The sequence below is a fragment of the Ambystoma mexicanum genome, chromosome 3q (assembly GCF_040938575.1).
Source record: "Ambystoma mexicanum isolate Mex_15411 chromosome 3q, UKY_AmexF1_1, whole genome shotgun sequence".
Taxonomy (NCBI): domain Eukaryota; kingdom Metazoa; phylum Chordata; class Amphibia; order Caudata; family Ambystomatidae; genus Ambystoma; species Ambystoma mexicanum.
In genome coordinates this window covers 622,755,530-622,776,559 of record NC_090926.1, presented here as the reverse complement: position 1 = coordinate 622,776,559, position 21,030 = coordinate 622,755,530, and the positions used below count along the sequence as shown (strand labels likewise).

General features: G+C 46.8%; 1 protein-coding gene across 1 annotated transcript in view; it reads right to left on the bottom strand.

Moving 5' to 3' along the window:
- Window positions 1–1,129: 1,129 nt before the first annotated feature.
- ELAC2 (elaC ribonuclease Z 2) overlaps window positions 1,130–21,030 on the bottom strand; it is a 972,577-nt gene continuing 952,676 nt past the window's right edge. The window contains exon 24 of the mRNA XM_069654514.1: window positions 1,130–2,154. Within this exon, the coding sequence (XP_069510615.1) occupies window positions 1,906–2,154 (249 nt within the window). The 3' untranslated portion in view covers window positions 1,130–1,905. The remainder of the gene's footprint in view (window positions 2,155–21,030) is intronic.

The following is a 21,030-nucleotide window of genomic DNA, read 5'->3' as shown; positions in this document are numbered from 1 at the left end:
GAGACAGTTCTCGGAGGAAAAACAGACATTCTGGTCACTGTGCTAAGGTGTGCAACAAAAACAAGTATTACAAATAAATGAATGCTCTTCCTGGCCAAGTGCCAGTTACTTTTATGGAGAGAATCTGGAACCAGGTATAAAAAAAATTCATTAAAAAAAAAAAAAAAAAGACTCAGTTTTACTTGGACAGGCATCTTCTAACACACAAGGCAACATCAACTCTGTTTGTACGGTGTTACCTTGCCATTTAATTCATAGTGTTATCTGATATCCATGCTATGGTGTCATATGGTGTCATAATTCAATTTAGTTATCTGGGCATTTTTCAAGAGAAACCAGCCACAGGATAAAATATTGATTAGAACATTGATTCTGTAACTATATCAGGATAGCGAAAACAGGGTATTCTTGCATCTTCCACAAAAAAAGTAGAGCAATAAAGTGAGCCTCTAAGATAAAGGATCACTGCAACCTTTAGTAATGGCATTTCATCTACAAAGGTAAGATACGTACTTTGTATCATAGGAGTATAAGGGGTATATCTATTCATCTGTTTAATACTAAACGTTTGGCACTTGTAATCACTATTTGGGTCCTCACATTGGTTCTCTTCTTGGCCTTTGTTGCTAAATATTTCTTATCCAGATACATTTTTAGGAATAAAACATTCTTGTTATGATATGATATGGCATTTGTAACGCGCCTATACACAAGTGTTGCAAGGCGCGACGAGGCAGGGGGGGGGGGGGAAACAAGGGGAAGACAGACAACGATCCTACTAGGCCAGGTGACATTCAGACCGCGCAAGTGCAGGGGAAGGGGGAAGGGGAAAAGTGCAAGGGATTTGTTTCTAGATATGTAAATTATTTACAAAGATTTGCGCTAGATCAACTCAAGTGTGAATGAAGCATTTAAACTGCGCTCGATGTGCTAAACATTTTCCCCACAGGAAAAAGGTCCAACAGTCTGGTCTTTTTTTCATGATTAATAGTACATTTGAGAGCTTTCAACAACCTCAACTGCTTATTAGTGTTCAGGACATTTATGTAGGTCTGTTGTTTTAAAGGACCTAAGCAAGTGGGCCCCAGTGAAGAGCTCTTGAACATCAACACAAGTAGGGATTCTGAAGTTGGAACAATGAAGCCATTTATCTGTTGAAGAATACATAGGTACCAAACAATGCATTTCTATGATCAGAACGTAGCTATTGCCATTTACCAACTACCCCAAGAAGATACATCAAACGAAAATACTGAGTGTTAAGAAAGTTGTACGAAATACCAAACTTCACTCTACATTGAAACAAATAGGGGCACTTTTCAAAAGATATAAATGATACATGCACTTAGACTTGCCGTTGGCAATTTTATTTGTGTAGAGTGGATTGTTTTTAGTATGGAGTAGTCTAATTTATGTTGGAAAGCACTGTAGTTTGAAGTTGAATATGGATAAGAAATATGTCATGTTTTATTTAAACTTTTAAGAATATTGTCAGGTGAGAACACGTGCTACCAAGCAGAGCAGATGCAAAAAATATTTGCAAGTCTCATTTTTCTTTTTAATTGCATGATGCACATTTATGTAGGTAGCAGACCAGCATAAATAGAGGTAATGTAGTATACATCTAAAAAGCTGCTGAAAACAAAATTTACAACAAAACTTGTACTTATTGCATGTGTTGCCTTCACAGAATATGGGAAAATGGAAACCAGTCTCAGCTCTTAAATAGTTAATGTAGCTCAGTGAAGCCCACTTTTGACTAATAAGGCAGAAAAGAAACATCCCATAGATTCGCTTGGTATCCTTTTTGCACATTTTGGAAATGCACTTTAAATTCCATAAAACTAGATGCATTCAAAATTCCTAGTTGATCCCAATGTTTTTGATGTGAGCTGAGAACAATCCTTAATTTGTTTTAAGCTTCTTGCTATCTGTAACAGGATCATTCTCTTCTAGTTCTCTTTTTGTACCACTTGGTGTACTAGCATCCGTGTCTTCTGCGCCATTAATTTTCTCAATTGTTTGCAGTGCCTCTTTAATCTGTCGTAGCTCCCGTTTTTCTCTTCTTTCTTCCATTTCCTCAATTTCCTCAGCAAAGAGGGCCTTTAGTGCAGGAGTCAGTTTAGGAATTGCCTTGAAGTCATCAATCTGAATCTGAAGTGAAATAGAAAGAATCATAATGCATGACTCGTCTCCCTACAGCTGTCCCACACATTGTCCCATGAGAAGAAAAAATCCCTTTTGTAATATGTAATTTGATATAGATATATACTATGCACCCAAGTGTAGGCTGCACCTTAATTATACCTGATGAAACATGATTTTTAGGCAGTAAACGCAAGCACAAGGTTCAACACAAATATAGTTACCATGACCAAGCACTATATCAGAGAAATGTCCACCTTTTTGAGTTGAAGTGATTTTGTATGCACCCTTTTCCCTCAGACAAGATTCCCACCAAAGACAACAATACACATTTGAATCTATAGCAAAGGGGAAGAAGATTGAATCTGCATAAAGAATATGGTATCCATCAGATATTAACAATGCTTGGGGAGTGTTTTTAATTAAAAAGAAGACTCTTTGGGAGGAAGGAATTAATCAGAAGAACAAAATGTAAAGATGTTATTTCTGATGGATAAGTCCTTCATCCCACAGATTCCTCATCCAAATATCCTCCATGCATTAGTATGGCTTTGGAAATATGTTCAGCCACCACAGTGGGTCAGGGGCGTTTAGGAGAGAGGCATTACTGCTTATTGGAGCCCATGGGCCTCATTAGGAGGTTGGAAAGTTTCCACCGACCTGGTAACACCGTTTCCACCGCTTGATATCCCAGTGACACTGGGATATTACAAGCCCCTGCAGCCCGGGATGTCAGGCGGCGGGAACTGCAAATCCCCATTCCCATGGAGTCCGTAAAGACTCCATGGGAATGGGGATAAGGAAGTACCGGCACAGTTGCCAATGGTGCCAGTGCTTCTGTGAAAATCATACCTGCAGGGGCCGGTGCTCCCAGCAGGTCAGGCCTGCGGGAGAAGCAGCTCCTGCAGGCATTCTTGTAGTCCGGTGGTCCGGAAAGGGTGCTGGTATGTTGCTACCAGCACTCTTATTTCCTGAACGCCAGACTTGTATTGAGGTCCCATGACTACAAAGGTTATGCCAATGTAGGGTTCAAAATAGCTGGGAGCTATTTAGCTCTAGGATAGGGCCTAAAAGAGCCTGGTATCTTCGCACAAACAGCTACAGTTTTCACGCCTTCTAGCCTGCTACTTCAGGACTCCAGGCAGATAGCTGGTCACTTGACATAAGCCCCACCCACTCGATTTGCTCTGCCCCTTCCGTTTATTAACTATTAGATCAAGAGCATCCATCGACTGGGTGTCTGAAGTGAAGGGCAGATGAAGTAAAGGGGCAATTGCTGTTTGGATCTGTTCAGACTGGGAGGAACCAGGATCAGAAGCTCTGCTCCTCTAACATCAAGTAAGCTCCCTCAAATAGGTGTTTCACATATCTCGCTCTCTCTCTCTCTCAACAGCGCATCCCTACCATCACCAACCATGACACACACCAGCAACTTCATGGCCACCACATTGCAGTAATCTCACTCGTGTCACCATAGAACCCATCACCTGTCTATCATCCACAACTACGAGACTGATGCTTGCAATTGTCCGCTCAGCAACCAACCATGCAGCCGACATCGGCGACTTCATCACCACAGGACTCAGACACCATCTTCAATACTGAGACCTGCATGAAAACCACCTCCACCCACATCCTAGATGTCTTCATCCCCAACAGCTACAGAATTCTACAAAACCATCCAAACAAGGTCGTCGGAGGCCTCGCCATCATTCACAAGGCATCATGGCACTTCACAGTGGAGGCTCACACAGAAGACCTCACCAAACTCCATTTCACAGGGGCTGATTTACCTCTGACTAACCAGGACCGTGGCTCGCTCTTCCAAGAACTCAACACCACCCTCACAAGCAACATCAAACGCCATTCCCCAGTGAAACAAGGCACCCTCAAGCCTAAAACTTCCGTGCCCTGGTACACTCAAGAACTCAACTTCAACAAACGACCCATCAGAAAACAAGAGAAGACTTGGTGAAAATCCTGCAGGGCATCCAACCTCGCCTAGCTTAAAGAACTCTGTGCTACATGGAGAATGGAGATGACTGATCATCATTGCCAAGGCCAACTAATACCAAAACACCATAGCCAAGGCCAACAATGAAAGCAGAGCACTCTTCAAAGCCATCAACCTGTCCGACCTACCCATGCCACATTCCATCGAGAAAGCCCCTGCCATAAACTCTTATCTCATCAATAAGATCAGAATGATCCGCCAACACAGATACCAACGCTACAACTGACAGCACACTACACATCCCATCTCTCAAAACCACAACCACCTGGTCAAGACACTCACTATGGAAGACTCTACTGCCATTCTCGCATCCCTCAAGGCCACATCCAATGTGAACAACATCCTCCCATCTTTGGTACTCAAGACACTTCTGACTGAAGCACTCCTACCTTACCCGACAATCACCAACAGTTCCCTAACTCAAAGCACCTTCCCCTCGAACATCAAAACCAGACACATCCTCTCGCTTTTCTGGAAACCAACACAGACGTCCTCAGCAACTACCGCCCTATCACCCATCTTCCCTTCCTAAGTAAGATCCTTGAGAAAAGTCGCCACGTAACTCCTCCAACACATCAAAACCAACAACCACCTTCAGTCTGTGAGAAACCAGAAGGTGTCTCACCTGCTAGTCCCCGGGGATCGATCTCTCAGGTGACCAGGGCACAGCCACCGCCTTTGTATCCAGATCCGGGCAGTGGACCAGTGCGGGAGGATCTCCTGGGTGAGGGGTCTACAGGGTGTGGCACACCGGATTGTGAGACGTGACATTCCGCCTGTAACACCTTTACCCCATCCTACCAGGTAGGATACGTGGGAACTTTACCCTCCCTCCTTTCCTTTCACCATCCCTTCCACACGGACAGCCTGCTTTGGGAGAAAACAGACTCTCACCTGAGCAGTGTACCGGACATGTCCCGCTGCTAAAGTCAGACGAATTCAGGCAATTGCTGACAATTACTGATTTCCATTAAACTTCACCACATGGATAAAAGGCAGAGCACAAGCGCACACTGAGCGAGGCACAGTTCACGAAGGAACAGCAGTTTCGAGTCGGCAGATGAACGAGGGGAGAAAGATGGCAAACCCAGGCGGGTTCGTAAAAAAAGGAAATACCCTTGACCTTTTCAGCAAGACACCATTACTTCAAAGAAACCTTCAAAGAAAAAAGCATAAGGCCAGGAAACCAGACCGAAGAATCCTGAATTGTGTGTAAAAGATACCAAGAGCCCCCCGCGTAACCAACCCAGGCAGGGAGGAGCAGCAGTCACTGTGGTATCCATCCTTGGCTCCAAGAAAAAAGAAGCAACCGAGATCAACACAGCCGGTGAGTTGGGGAGACCGATGCAAGACCTGTCTGTGTTAAAGTCAAGGATGCAAGCAGTAACTTTGTTTAGTGAGGGCTGGAACGAACATTCTTAAACATGTGTGATGAAAAGATGCAAGTAAAGCTAAACTGCTGATGAATGTTTGAACTAGACAAAACAAGATACAACACTGTTGACAAGAGTGGTCCGGGACCGTGAATGTGCTCAATCAAAGGTCTCTGTAAGGTATCACACCAAGAGAAATACAAGTAAAAGATTGATGAAAACAATTGTGTGAAGTGAATCGAAGTGGTCCTGCGACTGTTTAAGCAAAACCCATCTCACATTCAAAAGTCTTTAATTTCAATACTAAGAGGATCCAAGCTCGGCAGAAAGCGATCCATACCAAGAGGATCCGAGCCCGACCAAGGGAGATCCATATGAAGAGGATCCGAGCTTGAAGGAGGGAGATCCAACGACCAAACCCGAACGAGGGAGACCAAGTGTGAACACTGTGATAAAAAGGAGGTCTATGCCTGAAGAAGGGAGACGCATGATGAACACTGAAAGCGAGAATTTATGCATGTGAAAATCCTGAAAGGAATGGAACTTTGAGATTTGTTTTGTCATGACAGACACTCCGCAGTAAGAGACTTATAACAAAAAAGCCTTTGACAGGAGGCCCTGGTGTCTGTGCTTTGAATTGTGGCTGAGAAGCCAGAGTGTGTGCGAAGCTCGATTGTTCCGCCTTACCCTGTGCTGAAAACGTGGGCAAGGGAAGCCAACTGCTCAACCATCCTGACTTATTATTTCTTGAACACCTTTCTTTTGCATACACCATTCTCCCTCACCCTTTTGTATTTAGAAGTAAGGATTGGCAATAGGTTTATTAGTATAGGCCCTTTTATTTTGACACAGCCTCGACTAGGACTGCGTTAATATTTGATGGTCGTAGCTTGCTAGCATCCAGATTTAGGTTTACATAGGCTTTTAACCAACCCATTTGAAGTTCAATAAACACCCTTGAACTGTGATCACCTGTGTGTATTCACTGTTTGATACCATGCCTTCCTTACAAGTCCTACAAATCTGGCTTTAGGCCAAGATGCAGCACAGACACAGCTACCATCATGGTGATCGACAATGCCCTTAAAGTCCTTGATAACCATCCTTGCCTAATGGTTCTCCTTGATCTCTTGGCAGGATTTGACACAGTAGATCACCAGACATACATCGACCATTTACATCATGGGGATCAGCAAGATTGTCCTCAGCTGCTTCCAATCCTACCTTGTTAATCGCCACCAGATTGTACAAATGTATTCCTCCAGATCACCAACTCTACCCATCTCCTGTGAACTACCTCAAGGATCCATCCTCTCCCCCGTGATTTTCAATATTTACAGGAAAACACTTGGAACCCTCCTTGCACCATACAACATCCACCAATACACAGATGCTGCAGTTCTACCTCAAGATATCCTCTATTGAAGAAATCTGCAGGCTCAAGGCCTGCATCTCATTGATCCAGTCGTGAATGTCCAATGTTTACCTGTAGCTCAACCCCTCCAAGACTGAATTCCTACTAATAACCAACTACACTGAACACCTGGACATTCAGACCTGGCTCTCTGCTATGGCTATGCACCTCGCCACCTATGTCAAGTCCCTTGGATTCAACATCGACAGACACCTCGCCTTCAAACAGCACATAGCAAGGAATACCTAAACGGTCCAGCGTGTTCCCAAATATCTCTCCTGTGAAATATCAAGCCTCAGAAAACAACTTCAGATTAACTGTCCAAGCCTTGGTCCTCTCACACCTGGATGGTTGCCATGCCCTTTTGGAAGGTCTTTCGGCAACTCCACATGGTCCACTGAGATGTGTCCTACATGCTAAAGCGTGACTATAAAGAACTCTGCGAATTCGACCTCATCATCCCCGACCCTCGTCAAACCGCATTGGCTCCTATTGGCATCTACAAGGCTGTCACCCTGAAGTCCCCAAGCTACCTCACTAAGAAACTCTCTGCAGGCCTACGATCCATCAGAAGTAAAGACATGTGCAGACAAACTCTGCCAGTAAAGGAAGAAAAGAAATAAAAGACAGGCCTTCTCTGTTTACGCCACAAGAATCTGGAACCTCCTCCCCATCAACATCAGATTCATCCACTCGCTTCTATAGTTCAGGAAGGAGCTTAAGACCCTCCTCTTCAAGGAATGGCTCCTCCAGAACACCTAGGTCCATACACTGTCCACTTCCCACCTGACCTGAGATTAGGTGATCTAATAACCGCCGTTCACTCCCCTCGTTAATTACTCATCGAATGCTGACTATTGCCTTCCATTCCTTGTTGTTAAATTCCCACTCCCTTGTTTTATGCTCCCAACATGATTCTATCCCCTATGATTGTAAAGCACTCCATTGCTTCGCAAACCTAGATCTGCGCTAAACAAATACACTAATAATAATACCAGGAATTATATTTGGCTCCCCAAGCCAACTTGTGCCAGACAAATATACCTACATGAATATTACCAGTGTGTCTGGGACTTTGCATAAACGGTGCAGTAAACTTCCAGAAGACATCAAAACATGAACGGTCGCATTTACTGTACACACAGATCTAGATGCATCTCATTTGGAAGTTAGCTAGCTCCTGGGTCACAATGAATAACTCCTGGTCATAGGAAAATCCTGACATCCCGGAGCTGCTTCCAGCTTTTGCTCTTGGAATTTCACTTTTGACCAATGCAATGTTAGCATATATATGGAATCCGCTGTGTTTCATAACCTCAATTCCAGGCAGTTTTCCCTCCACTCAGCTGCTGAGGAACCAGAGAAATTAAAGTGTTTTTTTTAGCTATTTGTACAATATGCAAGGAGAGTTACTTTGGAAGAGTCACAAGGAATCTGTGGGAGGAATTACTAATTCACCTGGAAGAACATTACCAAAGATATCTAATGTGCTCTTTAAATGGATTGCTTACTCCCACAGATCCAGCATCTTGCAAAGACTCCCCAAACATTATAGACTTCGGAGGAGGGAGGGGAGAGAAGAAATGTCAATGACAAATCTGAACCACCAAAATAATTAGAATGAGACTCAAATATTACCAAGTACACCACACTGGCCTCCTGGAAACTGTTAAATTAGCCCTCTGAAGAACAGAATAAGAGTAGGGTTAGTAAAGCAGGAGTCCTGTTTGGCATTTTTCTTAAAGACCAAAATGATGGCAATTTTTCCTTTAATGAAACCAATCTGAAGGCCTCCTCGGGCCAAATAAAGAAAGCAAATGAGAGGAAAACGAGTCAAATTATCCAGGTCTTCTCTCTGCACCAACAAGAGAACTTTTGCCACCTGCAGTCATACACGAGTTGATAATACTGCCCCTCCGAATGGGAGAGCAGGTCCACTCCCTTGGGGAGGGACAGAGTGGACAGGTCCAGATGTTCTCGGTACCATGTCCTCTGGCACCAGTCCAGAGTAAGCGGGAAGAGGGCAAACCCAAACCACCTCAGTCTTCTCAAGAGCATCAGATTGAGCAGAAATGGAGGGAACGCAGAGAGATGAAAAAGTTACTTACCAATCATGAAGTTCTTTCGATTGGATGTTCCTCCCACGTATTCCTCATCTTAGATATTCGTATCTTCCAGCTTTGCTGCTTCGGAAAAATGTTCTCACCAGATGGAGCTGTGCTTCAGGTCGCAGCGTCAATGTCCCTCGAGGGCTGCCGTTGAGCGTCAACATCATCCGTAGTATAAAGGGCTTGAGCCGTGCCCGTTGGCTTCAGTTATGTTTTTACGATATGTTGAAGTATATCAGGTGACCAGGCATTCATTGACCATTCATTCCTCTTAAGGAATTTATAGAGCAACTAGCGTAAACTGTACGACGGGGTTAGCTGGGAGGGTTGATGAGGAATACGTGGGGGGGGGGGGAACATCCAATCAAAAGAACGTTACAGTTGGTAAATTTTTCTTCGAATGGATTGTGCCCTCCCACGTATTCCTCATCTTAGATGGGCTTACAAAGCAGTATGAATTTGGAGGAGGGAGTACCAGAAATAATATTCACGAACCTTGTGAAGGACTGCTTTTGCAAAAAGGCCACCTTGAGATGATGTGGAGTCCAAGCAATAGTGCTTCACAAAGGTGTGCATTGACGACCAGGTGGCCGCTGCACAAATATCTTGCATCCCTCCAAGGAGCCATTGAAGTCACCGTGCCCCTAGTTGAATGGGCCCTTAGCCCATCTGGAGGCTTTTTACCAGCCAATTTATAGCATTGAGTGATTGCAAAAATTATCCATCTGGACAGCATCTGTTTTTATACCGCTAGAGGATAGGAAGAGGTAAGGTAATTTTCTGTGACCGGTGGAAGTGAGATACTATTTTAGGTAAAAAAGAAGGTTTGACCTTAAGAGTAACTTTGTCCCTGTGGAAAATGATGTGAGGAGGCTTACAAGAAAGCGTCTGCAACTCGCTCACCCTGCGGGCTGATGTAACTGCCATTAGCAGAATTGTTTTCAAAGTAAGGAGCCTTAACGGGCAAGAATGTAAGGGCTTAAATGGAATACATGTAAGGAATTTTAAAACTAAATTTAAATCCCAGACGGGTACCTGAAAAGGGGTTGGAGGGTACACATTAGTGAGTCCTTTTAAGAACTGAATAATCAAGGGAATTTTGAAGTAAGACACTTAAAAATAGACAGCGCTGCTAAATATCCTTTTATTGTACCAACTTGGAGCCCCAAATTGGCCAAGTGTAAAAGGAAAGAAAGTACTGTAGGAGGATTGCATAAGAATGGATCCACATTCTTATCCCTGCACCAGCTACTGAACTTGTTCCAACGACACTGGTACAAGGATTTTGTTGCTAGCCTTCTGGCCAAAAGCAAAACCTCCATTACATCATCCGGGAGGTCCCAATCCTTATATCTCAGCCTCTCAGAAACCATGCGTGAAGGCCGAGTGCATTGACCTCTGGATGGAGAACTCGACCTTTATCTTGCGAGAGAAGATCCTCTCTTTGTGGAAGACGTATTGGAGGGCAGATGGACATATCCAGAAGGTCCGTGTACCATGTCCTCCTGGCCCAATCCGGGGCAATTAGGATCATGGATTTCCTGAACTTTTCCAACCTCCTGATTACATGGGGAATCACGGGGACTGGAGGAAACGCTATAGGAGTGGAAATTCCCAGTCCACCACGAACGCGTCCCCCAGAGCTCCTCTCGGAGGAAAGTCCCTTAAGCAGTACAGTTCGCACTTCCTGTTGACACTGGTCACAAACAGATCCACTTGAGGGATTCCCCAAAGGGCGAAGATCTCTTGAAGGACTTCCTGAGCTAGTTCCCATTCGTGAGAAATTGTGCTTTGTCTGCTCAGATTGTCTGCCACCGTGTTCTGCTCTCCGGCTAGGTGAACTGCAGATAGAGAGATTCCTTCTTGCATTGCCCAGAACCAGAGTTGCATTGCCTCTCTGTACAGTGAGGTAGTACACGGCCACTGTGTTGTCTGTCATTATCAGGACAGTCTTTCCCCGTACAGAGGGCAGCAAGGCCTTCAGCGCTAGTCTGATTGCACTCAGGTCCAAAAGGTTTATGTGTAGTTTGGACTCCGATGGAGACAAATGACCGCTGATTTTCAGATCGTTGGTATGAGCTCCCCACCCCGTGAGTGAGGCGTCCGTCACTACTGTTATTCCCGCCATGGTTGCCAAAAACATTCTCCCTTGAGGATATTTTCCTTGCAAGTCCACCATAGAAGATCCTGGCCAGAGTGGCTCAAGACTTGCAGATGATCTGACATATCCCCCGAAAATTAGGACCATTGAGTCCTGAGGGCCCATTGAAGGGATCTCCTTCTCAATCTGGCCTCTGGCACCAGAACAATGCAGGATGCCATGAGGCTGAGCAACCTCAGAAAATCGAAGGCCTGCAGATGTTGGGTATTTTGAAACCTTGTTACCATCTGCAGAATGTGGTGAGCTCTCTACGGGAGGTGAGGCTTTGCCTGAGGAAGTATCCAGGACCGCTCCGATTAATTGGAGCTTTTGGGGTGGAATCATTTGGGACTTCTTGCAATTGAGGGAGAAGCCCAGTCTGTGCAAGAAGTGGCAGGTCATGGTAAGATGCTCCTGGGCTTGTTCGGGTGATCTTGCCCTGATTAGCCAATCATCCAGGTATGGGTAGAAGTGAATCCCCCCTTCTCCTGAAGCTCGCTGTCACCACAGCCATCACCTTGGTGAAAACCCTTGGGGTGGAGGTCAGCCCAAATGGCAGAACTCGAAACTGATAATGAGAACCGCCAATTGTGAACCTGAGGTACTTTCTGTGCTTGAGATGGATCGGCACATGAAAGGAAGCATCCTGAAGGTCCAATGAAACCAACCAGTCTTGGAGTTGGAGAGCCTGAAGGATCTGAGAAAGGGTCACCATCTTCAACTTGTCCTTCCTGAGGAATTTGTTCAAATTTCTTAAATCCAAGATGGGTCTCAATCCTTCGTCCTTCTTGGGAATGAGAAAATAAGGGGAGTACCAACCCTTGTTCCTCTCCGCTACAGGTACATGTTCTATTGCACCTTTCTCTAGCAGGGTTACAATCTCCTGCACAAGGAGCGGGTCTGGAATTTTGATCGAGCTGGCTCCCGGTGGATGGTCCTGAGGCCTTTGTTGAAACGGAAGACAGTAACCATGGGCCACTGTTTGTAGTGTATTAGTTAGATGTAGAGGGGCACTCCAGTCTTTAGCAAATTAATATATCTTTCAAGATTGAGTGTAATTACTCTTAAATTTCCCAGTGCTCCTGTCACGACCTTAACACCAGACCATAGGACTCCGGCACCGTGGTCCCCGCCACAGTACTTTACCAAGGCCAGAAAGGCCCACTTCAGCCCGTTACGGGTGCCTTGGATGCAATCCTGGAGCCGTTGGCATCAAGCTCACTTGGCAAGTATGGGTTCCAATAGACAATGGGTGAACATGGCTGCCCCCACAAGGATCGGGGAACTGCAACCAGCAGTCTAGCATCAGGGCGGGGTCCGCCCCAAAGGCACCTGGGATATCTGCCGGGTATTTAAACCATGCCCGACCCGAGGCACGCGCTTTGCGTTATTATGCTCTTGCAGAGTGACGTTCACCAGGTCCTGCTCTGCATCCTGCCATACTTGGGCAACAGACTTAACAGACCCCCGCCAGCATTACCTGTTCAGCTCCAGCACCCCCAACCAGTCGGAACCTTCAGAACATTCTCCATCTTTCTTCTGCTGCATCCCTAGGAGAAATAGAGGCAAGAATCAGAAGCTACTTATCCAGCTCTCCTGGAAGGCCTCCGCCAGTCTGATCATCATCCTCGGCGTTTGGTGCCAATACATCGCCACTTCCAGGAATCCTCTGCAACCTGTAAAGAACAGCACAGGTCAGTCGACTTGCAAGGACGCTTTAGCACCGCATCTAGCGCATCCTCACCTTCTCGAACTCAGTCGTCAGCCTTGGCTTGCAAGACAATTGAAGAAGGTTGTTGGAGCATTCATCAATAGAGACACTACTCCAAAAATAACACTAAAAAGACTTACCTGAAAAGGAGTTGCAGTCGGTCTGGACTTCAGGCTATCACCAGTGAAGTAACTCGGCGGATGGAGCCAACAACGACGCACCCCTGCCCAGCAAGGCAGGACGGAGAGCGCAGCATTCCTAAAAGTCCCAAGGGGAAACCGCAAGGGGAATGCAGGGAGGTGGGTCTCTCGAGGGAAGGAGAAGTCGCTAAAATCCACCTACTGTCTTCTAGAACTGATTCCTGGCAGAACGAACCCCGGGGGAAGGTGCAGTGTATCCAGAAGCATCCCAGACCAGTCGAGAGGCACCCCTGTGGATGCAAGGTGAGCGTTACAGAACGCAAAGCCGTACTTAATAATCTACCCGGACGCCTGGTATGGAAATCTCAGAAACTGATCAGTTGGCCCAATTGTTGGGGCAGTTGCGTGCAGAGGTCCACTCATCGCGGCAGGAAACCAACACCCTGCGGAGAGAACTAATTGTGACCAAGGAAAGAACGGACAACCTTAGTAGGCAACTTCTTCAATCACAAGCCGGGCAAGCTCCGTTGTCAGCCCCTTCAGCGCCAACTCCAGTGAGCAATCCGGTCCAAATCAACCTACCTGGAACAGTACCATTAGCCCCTCTGGAGCGAATCTCGGGAGATCCCAGACGATCTGCGACTTTCATGAACCAGTGTTGCCTCCATTTTTTGTGTAGACCTGGGGCATTTTCCACCATCGCGGGTGGCCTTCGTCCTATCCTACCTGAGTGGAAGTGCTGCAGATTGGTTGGTGCCATTCATCAGTCGGGATGAACCCCTGTTCCAGGACTTTGGAGGGTTTCTACAGGAGCTGGAAAAGCTCTTCGCCCGACGCCACCATAGACAGGCTTTAGATAATTAACTTTTGTCCCTTCGTCAAGGGAACCAGGACTTGTTGGCATACATCGCCACTTTCAATAGACTGGTGGTGGAGGCGGATTGGCCTGAGGACAAACGGACCACCCTGTTACACCGGGGTCTGCGAGGGGAGCTGAAGGACGTTTTGGCTCAAGTGGTGGACCCACCTCGGGATTGTGCCAAGTTCATTAGCCTAGTGGTGCAATTAGATCAGCGATTGCAAGATCGAAAAAGTGATCGGGGTAAGCTGGATACCCGCCCTGTATTTGTGCGACCCAAAGATCAGGCTCCTCGAGGGTCCGAAGATCAGGCTCCTCGAGGGTCCGAAGGTGCCTTGAACCCATGCAGTCAGACCTCCTTTAACCAAAGCCGAAGGGGAGAAAAGGAGAGAACTGCAGTTGTGCTTGTATTGTGGCAAGGCTGGCCACTTCCTTAAAGAGTGTTCCGTCAAGCCACCCAGAAGGACCGTCGGGGCTACAGACAAGGAGACCCCCGGGGAGGAGTCCGAAAACTGCCAAGCCTGGCAATTGTAGGGGTCCAATTGTCGAGCGAGGAGATTCAACTACAGACCTCCCATTTTGCTCTACCTGTGATCTTAATCACCAACCAGCAGCCATCTGTCATGCATTCAATGGAAGCTTATATGGATAGTGGAGCAGTGGGGAACTATATAGATCAGGACGTCGCAGCAAAGATGGGGCTACCTCTCTGCCCTAAGCCAACCACCGAGACGGTGACAACCGCTGACGGCACCGAGATCGCCTCGGGTCCTGTATCGGAATGCACCACAGAAATCACCCTCTTGTGTGAGGATGGACATCGCAAAATCATCACCTTCGATCTGATCAAGGCATTGCAGCTTAGGCTAATCCTGGGAATGCCATGGCTAGTCGCACATAACCCACGAATCAACTGGCGTGCTCGTGAATTGGTTTTCACTCATGGCTGCACGCACACTTACTACCCTAAAGGTCGGAAGGGGAAGCATGCCAGTTCTCCTTTGCGTGAGGGTGCAGTGAGTGTCCTGGGAGGGGTCGCTACGCTGCCAGTGCACTATCAAGACTTTCAAGATGTTTTTCAAAAAGAACAAGCAAATACTTTGCACCCCACAGACCCTACGATTGCCAGATGAATCTGCTGCCTGGAGCCCGGATTCCGTGTGGGCGTATCTATGCGCTCACAGAACCTGAAAACCAAACCCTGAAAACATATCTGAAGCAATACCTAGCCAACGGTTTCATCCGCCCGTCCAAGTCATCGGCCGCGGCTCCGTTATTCTTCATACCGAAAAAAGGAGGAGACTTGAGAACGTGCATCGACTACTGTGCCCTGAACCAAATCACTGTCAAAAACCGTTATCCTCTGCCGCTGATCCCGGAATTACTAGACCAGGTTAAAGAAGCCCAGATTTATACCAAGTGGATCTTAGAGGGGCCTACCATCTAGTGCGCATTAAAGAAGGGGACGAGTGGAAAACAGCATTCCTCACAAAGTACGGCCTATACGAATATCAAGTAATGCCGTTCGGTCTGTGTAATGCCCCACCCGCATTCCAATACTTCATGAATGATGTGCTTAGGGAACTCATTGATGTCTGCGCCCTAGTGTACATAGATGACATCCTGGTGTACTCAACATCCGAGCAAAAACATGTAGGGCATGTACGGGCAGTCCTGACTAAGCTTCGACAACACCACCTCTACGCCAAGCTGGAGAAATGCTTGTTCCATGTTACGGAAGTGGAGTTTCTGGTCTTCGTCCTTTCACGTAAGGGGATACGCATGGATGCTCACAAGGTTGATGCTGTCCTCACCTGGCCAGCGCCAAGTTCCATCAAGGGTATCCAAAGTATGCTAGGTTTTGCGAACTTTTACCGCCGTTTTATTCCCGGGTTCTCTCAAATTGTGCATCCGATTACTTCATTATTACGGAAATGTAACAAGATCTTCCACTGGACAGAAGAGGCGGAGAAGGCTTTCCAAGAACTCAAGGCAAAGTTAACCACAGCCTCGATCTTGCGGCATCCACGTCCAGACCTTCCCTATATTGTGGAAACAGATGCGTCTTGTATGGCAATGGGTGCAGTTTTGTCACAGAAGGACCCGCACACAGGTCAACTACATCCAGTGGCCTTTTGGTCACGAACGTTCTCGCCACCAGAGCACAACTATGCCATCACAGACAAGGAGCTGCTGGCCATTAAGGCCACATTCAAGGCTTGGCGACACTACCTGTTGGGAGCCAGGCATACCATCACTGTGATAACAGATCACCAAAACCTCCAATATTTGAAGGATGCGAAAGCTCAGTCATCTCGGCAGCTACGTTGGGCCCTTTCCTTGGAGTACGATGTAATCACGTATCGATCCGTAGTTAAAAATGGCAAAGCAGATGCCCTTTCTCGCCTGGGCACCGAGGAAATGGCACATGTACCTCCAAATCCCGTGGCCATTATCCCAGGGGACAGAATCCTAGGCATCACCACCACCATGATCCAGGACGAGCTCCTATACAAAATCCGGCAAGTGCTAACTCAAGAGCAACTACAAGAATGGGGTTCCAGAGGTGAACACTATTATGTTAAGGACCAATTGCTCTACTACAGGAACCGGCTGTTCGTGCCAGTGAAGGAACTACAAGAAAAAGTCATATCAGAGTATCAGGACTCTCTCATAGAAGGAAACCCGTGAATTGCAAAGACCTTAGCTAAATTGAAGGAGTTACTGGTGGCCAACGTGGCGCAAGGATGTAATAGAGTTCATCACTTCTTGCGGCATCTGTGCCCAGAATAAGTCCTCCAAGCAAAGACCTGCACGGCTCCTTCAACCCTTGGACATTCCGCCAGCCCCATGACACACGCTATCCCTAGACTTTATTACTGATCTTCCTGCGTGTCAAGGTTACGACACCATCCTAGTAGTCGTGGACTTATTCTCCAAAATGGCTCACTTTTTTCCATTCAAGGGTCTGCCTAACGCTTCCGGCCTCACCCGGCCTTCCTCTCTTCCTCGAGCGCGTAGTGCGCCTGCATGGATTCCCTTCGGCCCTAATATCAGACCAAGGGACTCAATTTGTGTCCAACGTCTGGAGAAAATGCTTCTCTCTAGCCCAAATAGACATCCGACTATCCACTAGCCACCAGCCCCAAACAGATGGTCAAATGGAGAGAATGAATCAAACCCTCGAGCAGTACTTACGCTGCATGCTCCACCAGGCGGAAGGGGATTGGAAGGATCTCGTATGGATCGCCGAATACGCCTACAATAACTCATTGCACATCAGCACGGGACAAACGCTGTTCTTTACGGTTTACGGAAGGCATCCGCGCACGTCCGAGCTAGACATCTGAACGACTCTGGAAATGCCAACCGTCACAACCCTCCACATGACCATCTCACAGGCTTTCAAGAGAGCTCAAGAATATCTGCAACTAGCCAAGGCGCACCAGAAAAAATACACAGACCAGCATCGCACCAAGGCCCCGGACTACCAAGTAGGGGGATCAGGTGTGGCTAGCCTCGAAACACATACCTATAAAGGGGAAGCAGACATTTCGCCCACAGTTTCTGGGACAGTACCCTGTTGAATCCATCACTAACTCAGCCGCTGTAAGGTTGACATTACCAGCACACATGAGGATACACCCGGTGTTTCACGTATCTCTTCTAAAGCCGGTGAAGCCGGGAACTCGGTTTGCTACTCCACCTGGGCCCGTAATCATTCATGGAGAACCTGAGTGAGAATTGAAGGACATCTGGGACTCTAAATATGTGAGGACAAAACTTTACTATTTGGTGGACTGGAAGGGGTACGGTCCACAGGACAGAACCTGGGAGCCCAGTGAGTACACATCCATGCTCCACGCCTGCTTCAACGTTTTCATCGAGAGCACCCTGACAAACCAGGACCGGACAGGAGGGTCACCGTGAGAGGGGCCTTAGGGGGGAGTGCTGTCACGACCTTAACCCCAGACCATGGGACTCTGGCACCGTGGCCCCCGCCACAGTACTTTAACAAGGCCAGAAAGGCCCACTTCAGCCCACTACGGGTGCCTTGGACGCAATCCTGGCGCCGCTGGCATCAGGCTCACTTGGCAAGTATGGGTTCCAATAGACAATGGGTGAACATGGCTGCCCCCACAAGGATCATCGGGGAACTGCAACAAGCAGTCTAGCATCAGGGCGGGGTCCGCCCCAAAGGCACCTGGGATACCTGCCGGGTATTTAAACCACGCCCGACCCGAGGCACGCGCTTCGCATTATTCTGCTCTTGCAGCGTGACGTTCACAGGGTCCTGCTCTGCATCCTGGCCTACTTGGGCGAGAGACTTAACAGAACATCGCCAGCCTTACCTGTTCAGCTCCAGCAGCTCCAGCACCTCCATCCAGTCGGAACCTTCGGAACATTCTCCATCGTTCTTCTGCTGCATCCCTAGGAGAAATAGAGGCAAGAATCAGAAGCTACTTACCCATCTCTCCAGGAAGGCCTCTGCCATTCCGATCATCATCCTTGGCGTTTGGTCCCAATACATCGCCACTTCCAGGAATCCTCTGCGACCTGTAAAGAACAACAGCACATGTCAGTTGACTTGCAAGGACGCTTTAGCGTGGCATCTAGCGCATCCTCACCTTCTCGAACTCAGTCGTCAGCCTCGGCTCGCTCCATCAGCCCCTGCAAGACAAGAGAAGAAGGTTGTTGGAGCATTTATCAATACAGACACTACTCCAAAAAAAACACTAAAAAGGCTTACCTGAAAAGGAGTTGCAGCCGGTCTGGACTCCAGGCTATCGCCAGTGAAGTAAATCGGTGGATTGAGCCAACAACGACGCACCCCTGGCCAGCACGGCAGGACGGAGAGCGCATCATTCCTAAAATCAAGGTGAGAGAAGTCCCAAGGGGAAACCGCAAGGGGAACGCAGGGAGGTGGGTCTCTCGAGGGAAGGAGAAGTCGCCAAAATCCACCTCCTGTCTTCTAGAACTGATTCCTGGCAGAACGAACCCCGGGGAAGGTGCAGTGTATCCAGGTGTCCCAGACCAGTCGAGAGGCACCCCTGTGGATGCAAGGTGAGCGTTACAGCTCCCTATTGGATCCATGCTACCGGATCAGTTACATGTGCAGGGGATAGGTACTTCGTGGTAAACCGAGGTACAAATAGAGGCACTCACAGTAACTCTCAGGTTATGTCAAGCATTAAACTCTACTTCTTGATATTCAAAAGTATTTATATATTTTGTTTGTATTATTTACAAAGAAAAAACCTTTTTCAAACAAAATACATTCAAAGTGGTTAAAGTTTAGTGTTACAGCCTCTTAATGCAATACTTTTTCATTGAAAGACTTGATAAGTGCTCAATCACATTTGATGACATTTGTATCTGAACAATTGAGTCATTCACATAATTAACATGTGTATAATTCAAATATGTTTGATTATCTACTTATCAGATGTGTCCTGATATCTTGATAGGCAATTTGTGGATCTTATCAATTTACTACGCGTTTCGAGCGATCTACGCTCGTCTTCAGGTAAAGATATCTGGAAGCGTTTAAGTTCTGTAAGTGCAAGCAGAAAGGTAATCTATAATTCATTTCATTATTGCTGCATAATTCTCTTTTGAACTGAAAGAAGGAATATACTATCTCTGCACTAACCTGGTAGGAAGATTTCCAAAAACGACTTCTGGATCTCGATTTCCTCAACCTATGCCATGATTTTTCACTCTATTATCTCGATTCTTTTTTCTTTCTTGAAGAAGACTTTGAGGATTCCTCCCCCAACGCTAGTTGTTGGTCATAGACTGACAGGAACCCCACTCGTCCACCCGATGGTCCAGGCCCAAACACCAGAGGCAATTTCGATGGGGGTCAGTGATCGACATCTGCTTCCCGCACTTCTGACATTTCTTGAGGCCAGTTTTGGCCGTGGAAGGATTAGACGAGGAAGACATTTTGCAGAAAAACTGAAGCACCGTTTTCGTGACACGAAGCAGTAGCTATCGGATAAACGGAACTGAAGCCAAAATGGCACAGCTCGACCACTTTATGCTACGGATGACGTCAACACTCGACGGCAGCCCTCGAGGGACATCGACGCTGTGACCTCGAGCGCAGCGCCCTCTGGTGAATTGTTTTTTTTACAAAGCAGCAAAGCTGGAAGATATAAGATGAGGAATACGTCGGAGGACACAATACATTCGAACAAAGTTCCACACGAGTTTGCTCTAGGCGTAAAGGGTACATTTCTCTTTGGAAGATAGTAACATAGCTCAATGCCTTTAACAATCCATCTAGAGATTGCCGAATTAGAGACAAAGTCCCCTCTCTACCAGCAGCAACAGACACAAATAATAGGTCTGTTTTCCTAGGTGGTTAAATCTCATCAACATAATACATCACTGCTCTAACATCTAGTGCATGGAGGTCTCTTTTAGTTGAGTTTGAGGGGTTCTGAAAGAAAGTTGCAAGTTCTATGGATTGATTCACATGGAACTTAGAAATGAACTTAGGTGCAAAGCGTGGGTGTGTGCACCGTACCACTTTGTCTTTATGAATGACAACAAATGGATCCTGAACTGAGAGGGCCTGCAGTTCACTAACTGTCCTGATAGACGTAATAGCCACCAGAAAGGCAGTCTTATAGGCGATATCCTTAAGACTAGCCTTATGTATTGGCTCAAAAGGAGGCCCCATTAGTTTTGTAAGAACAACATTCAAGTCCCCTCCGGGAGTTGGGTTAGAAATAGGAGGGTGAATTCTTTTTACCCCTTGCATGAATGCTTTAATCACTGGGATTTTCCACCAGTAGACCTTGCTCTGAGATATACAGAAGGGAAGTCAGCAAGGTGGACCTTTAGTGAGTTGAAAACAAGTCCTGAATCTGAGAGGAGGTGTGTTAGATAAAGGACAATATCTTTAAGTGAAAAGTCAATAGGGTTGATGCTCTTTGTATTGCACCAGATGACAAAACGTTTCAATTCATTAGAACAACAATCAATGGGCCTCATTACGGGTTTGGCGGTAGCCATGCCCTTCCTTAATAAGGGCATGGCTGCCTCCGGGTCCGCTTCCCTGAATGGGGAATTACCGGGCCATTCCGAGTTCGGAGGGCCTGGCAATTCCTCCCTC